We start from the raw sequence: 8,062 nt of genomic DNA on the forward strand, positions 1-8,062 counted from the left end.
GAATTATTCATTGTCTTGTTTACTTACTTTGATCAGAAAGTCCTGATGATGAAAATTGCCTTGCTTTTTATTATTTCCACCACTTAGACTGTGATTGTTGTGCTTGTGATAGTTTTGTTTGTTTGTTTGTTTTTGTCACAGGTGTCAAAAATCATTCCCTGCAGTTGCACAAGAGCATCACTCTTGTTCACTAATGTGCATTACCTCTAAAATTAAAGTAGAAGAATAAACTGTAGATTTTTATCACATGGCAATGTTGGCACTTCTTGCAGATGTTGCCCAAAACATCTGCTGCATCTGTCTGCCCATAGCTCTGCTGCCTTCCCGGATGTATGAACTTTAGAAAATGACCAACAATATAGGAAGGTAGCAATCCCATGTTTGTGTTATTCATGCACAGGAGAAGCTGTGAGATCAGCCACGGAATAAAAACTGCTCTCTCCCACAGTGGGCATTTTATCTTGTCAAACACGGGTGATTTAATATCATTAATAATGACTACATCTACTCAGGTGGGGCCAGTGCCAGGGCCCCACTACTCTCCATGCTGGTTTACTGGCACGCCGACATGAAACAGAGCCATCGTTAATACTATTAGTTACACCTGTGCTTTTCCTGCTGCGCCAGGTCAAAATGTCTGTTGTGAAAAGGTTTATTTTCCATTAGATGCTGTATTGGCTCTCAACAGAGTACCAATACCCAGATTTAATTCATCAATCGGTTGTAAACAGAGGACAGAGAATGTGTTTGTTACAAAACGAAGACCAACCAAAAAAAGAGGAAGAAAAAGGCTTTAATTTCCTAAATCCATGAATCGGTCAGTGTAACAGATGGAAAATTGATCATAAACAATGAGCGTGGGATTTCTAGTGTGAATGTCTGGCTCGCTGTGTCTGATTCATCCTCTTCTCTGCATCTGACTCTCCCCTCCGCATTTCATTCTATTCATCTCCTGAGTGTTTCTGCTTCTAAATCGGTTCTCCTCCTCCTACACAACACGGCACCGGGTGAGGATGGAAAGGCTTTAAGTACCATTCAGATATACTCAACAACACCAACCGTCCACCTCCATTCTTTTACATGGTTGCCATATTTAGACCCGTGCCATTCATGCATTTAGTTTTTCTCACGATTTTACGAACGCCAGACACTGCAGTTTAAACACACATTGAGCCCTGTAGTCAATTGTGTGATATTTCTGGCTATTTTTATCTTTTGGGGTTTTTTTTGTTTTTTTTTTAACTACTACTACTTTTTCTTCTTCTTCTTTCTTTTTATTTTTTTTTAAATTTATTTTTACTTAATCTAATTCTTTTTGTGTGTCTCTTTTCCCCCACCCCCTCGGCCCTGTTCCTTCATCCTCTCCCTCTCTCAGGTGATGGAGACGAAGAACATGCTTTATTTAGTCACGGAGTATGCCAAGAGTGGGGAGATCTTTGGTGAGTGATCTTTTCAAGTATACGATCAGTCTGCCCATTGCTATTTGCGTTCTTCCCATATCAACTGAAAAAAAATGTACTCTATTGCGTCAGTAAGGTTTTTGACAAACAAGGAAGTATCAAAGTCTTGTTGAGCTTGAGTTGCTATTACGGTTATCCCAGCCTCAATCTCAAAGGTCATATGATTGATGCAAATCTGACACGAGTATCCTGTGACCCTTGTCATGTGCTGCTGGTAATTGTTGCAGTAAATGTGCTGACATTTCTTTCCTGCTGTATAAAATGACGTCACCCCAGGCCTGTAAAAGCTGCCAGAGGGCAGCCTCAAAGGGGAATAAGTTCGATTTATTACTATCTGTACTGCAGAATCGCCCACACTGGACTGGTTTACTGCACAAATGTTGAGATAATGCATGTCAAGGAGATAAGATTCCTTTCTTTGTCCTGGCAAGCAACATGTCATTCCTCCTCTTTCATTAAGATGGTACTTAGATTAATTTTCAATGCTCCCTTTGTTCAACTCCCGTGGGATGTTTAAGAGCATTTGTCATATACTTGTACAGGTACAAGAATGGTTTCAATTTATTTTCTTTTTTCCTTTATTTTGTTTTTTTGCACCATACAAATAGTAATATACCAGAAACCAAGGAGGTTTTATAGGCGAATCTTCCTTTCAGAATCTGTAAATCAGAGTGAGTCCTTGCAGCTAGTTTTGTGCAACCAAGTTTCCAAAATCCAAAGAGAATTATTTTACTATCACTGAGAGGAAAAAAAAAAGTTGCAACGGTTCACATTGAAATCCTTTTTGTTTTCTGTTGATCAGCAGATTTATTTGCCTAACTGCTGCAACTGCATTAAAGTTTCCTCTTACAAAACAGATCGGTGCACAATTTTGGAAGCTAAAGCTGTAACCAGACTTAATACGCTGTTCTTGATCTTTCAGACGAGCAACAGTCATAAATTTAGCTTTCACTTAAAATGTGGCTGTGCCTGACTGGATGATTGTGGTTTGCAGCTTTGTTTAAAACTGCATAGTGAGTAAAATAAAGTTAATTTTAGACCAAATAACAGAAGAACTCATCAAAGTTATTTCAGAATGACTCATCATTGTGCTTCTTCCACCTAGCTTGAAATTCTTTGGAATTGCTAATCCTGAAATAGCTGTTGGCCAAAAGACCAAAAACCAAACGTACAGAGATTTCTTCATTTACTCGTCAGATGAATGGTGAACAATTCGGATTTCTAAGTCTGAAAGAAAACCAGAAGGCTCAAATGTGAAGGCTAGATAGATTAGGAATGTGCCAATCAAAAAGTTTGTTTCCTGCTGTCATGGTCTCTGATATCTGTCCACACTGACCTGATCGTGGTCTTATATTAATAGGCTGAGGAAGAATGTTGGCTGCCTTTTGTTCCATTGTCTGTCAAGATGATCCCCCACTGCTCCAATAATGTTGAGGTCTGGGCTCTGGGGAGGCCAATCCATGACTGTTGGTGTTCCATTATGTGTTTTTCTGTCCAGGTATGCTTTTACTGCATTGACGCTGGGTTGGGGATCATTTTCATGTTGAAAAATGAAGCTGTTGCCCACTTTCCACATGGGATTGCATGGTGGATCAAAACCTATTGGTACCTTTCTCCATTCATAAGTCAATCTGTTTTAACAAGATTTGACTGGCTGAAATGGAGCCCTAAACCATGACAGAGCCTCCACCTTGTTTTACAGATTGCTGTAGACACTGTTGTACCTTTCTCATCACGTCCTGTGTCAGTTTTAACCAAAGTTTTCACATTTGGATTCATCACTCAATAACACCTGTTGCCACTATTTATATAAAAAAAAAAAAAAAAAGAAAAAAAAAAAAGATCAGTCCTATTCTGGAGTAATTTGACACTCTTCCAGTGAAACCACTTCTCATGAGATTTTTGTAAACAGTAGATGGATCTGGCACTTGATCCATCTACATCTCTCATGTCCTGTGTCAGGTCTTTGTTGGATATGTTTTTTTTCTCAAGGACATGACATGGCAAATGCCGGTCATCTGCTATAGATGGTTCATTAAGTTATCAGTTTATTTTAGGTTTGCCACTTCTTTAGTCCTCTACTTGTCCAGTTTCCACAAATGTTTTTAAGGTCACACTGCACACCATGCTGAGATATGCTAAGTGTTAGGGCTGAACGATATATCGCATTTGCGATAATATCGCGACATGATCAAGTGCAATTTTCTAACCGCAAAGGCTGCGATTATACTCTGGACATGTCCAAATTCATGGGCTGCATCCTCCTGAGGCCGCATTTGTAGACCGATTACGTCACAGCGACGCGCCGAAGGCTGTCCAAATTACTACCATATCCCAGAATTCATAGCGCGGCCCAGCCAAACTCCAGTTTCCAACAATGGCGGCCGCTACTAAGTTTTAAAATTACTCATACTAATCTTTCTGGGTCACAAAATAAACTTTTAACATATTTTCAGGCGAGAAAGTAGTTGTGTAAACATCAAATATCTGCTCGGTTTATCAAGATATCCCATATTTGCAAAAGTGCTTCGACGTTTTCAGAGGCGTCTGCTACCCACCAGCTCGACAGCTAGCCGGGAGCTCGAGGGTTACTGATGCGGCCGAGAACGGCACAACTCCCGGCACATCATTTTCAGATCACCGCGGAGTTTCGCTGCTCGGGTTAAACGTAATATATAAGTCACTTAGACAACCTAAAAATGTTATTGTTGGGCTTTTTTCAGTGTTTTGTTTGTTCGTGAGTAAATCGGTTTGGCTGAGATTAAAGTTATTAGATTAGATAAAATAAAACTTTATTAATCCCCCGGGTGGGTTCCTCCTTGGTTTTCACACAGCTGACTAAACGTCAAACAGAAAACTTATTAAACAGAAGTATGAGACAGTCGAGAATTTACACCAGTGTCTGGTTATATTTTAGATAGCAAGAAGCAGACGGCCGAGTTTATTAAACTCCACCGAGACAGCGGTGACGCTAATCAGAACTAGCCTTCTGATTCAGAAGGCTAGACCGTCCAATTTCACGCCTTTAAATTTTAAAGGCGTGTTTGTGTGTGTGTTTATACAATTGCTATTATGTGTGCACTTTATGTGTAATGTTACTGACTGCAGAGATCAGTAAGATGTGTGTATTTTTTATTTATTAGTTTTATTTATTTAATATTATTTTTTAATTGAATGACTGTCTAGTAGTTCACAGATGTCGAAAAACTGAGTGTGGTAAAGCCACTGATTTTGTTTATGTATATTTCTGCAATCTGCACATTGTACTGACTTTCATTTTAATGTTTACACCAGGGTTCCTTGTCAGCACTTTATGCTCAGATGTTTGTAAGCTAAAAATAAACTATTGTGTATGTTCAAATATACTGTTGTGATTGAAGAAGTTAAATAAAAATGTCAGTCATCAATTCATGCATCACCTCATGTCATCATAACAGAGGTCTGTCTTCCAGGAAAGAACAGTTTAAAATTAATGTAATATAGTATTGGCCATACTATATGATGTATTGCTTGTCTTTGTTTAATAATACAGAAGACAAAGACCTTAAAAAATAATCGCATATCGCATCGCAATCGCAATATTGGGGCAAAAAATCGCAATTAGATTATTTTCCATAATCGTTCAGCCCTACTAAGTGTTCAGCTAACAGCTCTTTGGAAATCATCTTGTTGGTACAAAATTACTATATTATGTCTGACAAAATATGTTATCGTTGACATTTTTCATACATTTAACTAATGAAATTGGAATAAATCCAGTTTTTAGTTTTTTTTGCAACAGGCTGTGCCTAAATATGCAAAATATAAGGAAATGTATTTTGCAAATAAAGAAAGCTAAATGTTTTGCTGTTAGCTTCCTTCATGCTGTCTTAGCTCTCCAACCAGCAACCAATGCACTGCTGCTTATATGCGGCGCACTGAAAACAAACAACTACAGAGACCAACTAGTATGTAGGTTTATATTTGGCATTTAATGTCTGAATCTAGAAGATACAAAAAATGTTTTTTTAACGTGAGTTTATTAAATTATTCTGTTTTTGTCAGAATCACAAACAAAATACACTGGTGCTGGAAAGGACAGACAAGTCAGAACATATCGAAAATAGTACAGGAAGATAAGAAGTTATCTCAGTCGGCCATAGCACCACACGTGCTATATCGCTGCACAACACACACACTCAGTTTGTACACTTTGTACAGACTACAATCTTCAATCCAGGTTGCTGGACACAAGCCCATAGGCATTTCAGTTTGTTGCATTAATTTATGGATTTTTAATATTTAGGTAAATATAACGAAAATAGTCTTTTTAAAGGATTCTGGAAAAATTCTAATTCAGAAAAAATAATGTAATACAAGTAATTATGAAGAAGTAGAATTATGAACACAAGTGTAGGCCTGTCTAATGTGGACAACCTGTAAGTGGCTCATGATCCAGATAGATTAATGGCCTCACCTGTTAGACAGTCTGAGAATGGTTGCACTTAGCCTGCTTCCAGACACGGGAATTGATAGGATTAGTCAAGTAGCAGTCAGTAGCCTATGATAAGCTTAATAGTCATGTCTTATGTGTGAGTGTATGTTGTTGTTTTATTTATTGTTTTAGTGTCTTTGTAATTCAAAGAGCAGACCAGTGTTCCACTTGTGATGTTGACTCAGCAGCAACAACTACTGCCTCTGTGACCTAGAGAGAGCGGGGAAGCAGACCCAGAAAAACATGAATGAAACGAGTGTGGTTTAAAAACAAGAAGGAAGTACAGAAATGTACAGCAATAAGGATGGAGAGGCTCACATGGTGTTGCAACTAAAACTTGTATTTTGAGCAAACGGCAGTTTCTGCTAAGAGAGTTAAAGGGCGTAGCAACAGGAATTATCCGATTTCAAAAGGCTTTTTAAGCCAAAAGACTTTATTTTTTTTCTTTTAAGTAATGGGCATAGAAGCTTGCAGCAAATTTAAATTACATGGCTAAATATAAAAATTTTACATAAAATCATACAATGCTCATATGGACATATGCTATGTGTTCCCCTCTAGACACATAGAATTTTCCATACGGTAGTCTAACTCGTCCCATACTGGGGCGACTGCTGTTGTTTCAAATAAGAACTTAATCTTATGTACAACTCATTTGAGCCAAAAGCTTTGACCGATAAACTGAACTCAGTTTATTTCAATATTAATTTTATCAGTTTATAAACTGCTGCTGGTAGGAGTACATGTTACAATTAGGTCTATAATGTGGCCTAATTGCCCACCCCTGTTTTAAGCACCCTTCTGTGTGCAGCTACTCAAAATAATAGCAGTACAAATAATAATTGCTTGCATTTCAATAATTTAGTTTCTTTTAAATATGAATCAGGAGCCAGGAAACTGTTGGGCTTGCTTAGCAGAAAGACTAAGAAATGACTAATGTGGTATAAAATCTTGCGGTTATAAATAAATTGTTTTAAAAGCGTTGGTATGGGTGGGTGCTTTTGGACACAGTCGACCTAGCCGGTTTTCTCTAGTTTCCTTCTATTAGTATTATTATTTTTATCGTCTAATTGTGTCCTGGCTGTAGAGAGTGGTGTCAGCTTAATCATCCAGCTATGAGCAAGAGTTTGCGCAATTCCCAAAATGTCAACCTATCCCTTTAAATAACCGATCATGATGATGGGTCAGCCTCATTTTCTGTGATCCATAGATGTTCTCATGGATCATCTCTGGGTATTATAAAACCATTGTGTCCTGATTCCTCAGACCCCTCTGCCCTGATTGCACAATGTAATGTAGTTATGTAAGACATTTATATGTCATCATCAGCCGCAGCAATAGCAGCTTTGACTCAGCCAGGCAGACAACAACTGGTATCTGCAGCACTAGACTAGTATTACAGTATTCAATCTCGTGAAATTGAACAATCATTTCAGATTTCCAAATACACTTTGTGGAGGTGGATCAAGTCATGATGCACTCAGACAAATGGATAAGCTGCCAAGCCAGATCTCCAGTCTCTTCCTCCACAATCGCCCTCCAGAGAGTTGCCTCCGCTTTGCTGACATGATGAGTATCTCAGGTCTGTTCCTGGCCATAGGTTATAAAGAGCGGAATTTGTGAAGTTGTAGTGTAGTGCATGCCGTTACAGCCAGTCAGTGAAACGAAGGATGAGCCTGCAGTTCTGTCTTCAGACCAAATAGTAAATGGTGCTGTGGCAGAGCAGGAGGGGGTAGCATGTTTGTGTCTGGAGCCGCAAAGACAAAGAAGCGGATCTGGGTTTGGCACCAAGAGGCGGAGAGTGATGGGTTCATTCTTGCAAAAGGGTGGGTGGGCACAGCATAGGCATCGATGCCAGCTCGCTGATGTGCTTTGTGTCTGTCTGTCAGTCAGTCAGTCTGCTGCTCCACAGTCTGCCTCGACACCACAGGATGGATCAAACCTGGAAATTGGGTCAACCACAAATAAAGCAGAGTTGCAGAGAGCAGAAGCAGTAAGGGAGAGGAGGCAGAAGAGAATGGAGGCGAGAGCAGGGGACATCCATTTGAATTTGGAAGGTGGTGAGGAAATGTAGGGCATGCATATTTAAGAAAGCACTGCTGGAGAGAGGGGAGTATAATAGCTGGCA

The 8,062-nt window shown here is 39.1% G+C and overlaps 1 protein-coding gene across 2 annotated transcripts in view; it reads left to right on the forward strand.

Annotated features, from left to right (window-relative positions):
• The window catches only part of sik2b (salt-inducible kinase 2b), a 53,122-nt gene that overhangs the window by 8,610 nt on the left and 36,450 nt on the right, over positions 1–8,062 (forward strand). For both annotated transcript variants that reach the window (XM_086261571.1, XM_086261570.1), the window contains exon 3: positions 1,376–1,439. In XM_086261571.1, coding sequence (XP_086117697.1) covers positions 1,376–1,439 — 64 coding nt within the window. The remainder of the gene's footprint in view (positions 1–1,375; positions 1,440–8,062) is intronic.

Source organism: Aulonocara sp. 'chitande type north' Nkhata Bay, linkage group LG14, assembly GCF_057382095.1.
Source record: "Aulonocara sp. 'chitande type north' Nkhata Bay isolate Kocher_YH1m ecotype deep benthic linkage group LG14, A_spYH_male_GT1.1, whole genome shotgun sequence".
NCBI lineage: Eukaryota > Metazoa > Chordata > Actinopteri > Cichliformes > Cichlidae > Aulonocara > Aulonocara sp. 'chitande type north' Nkhata Bay.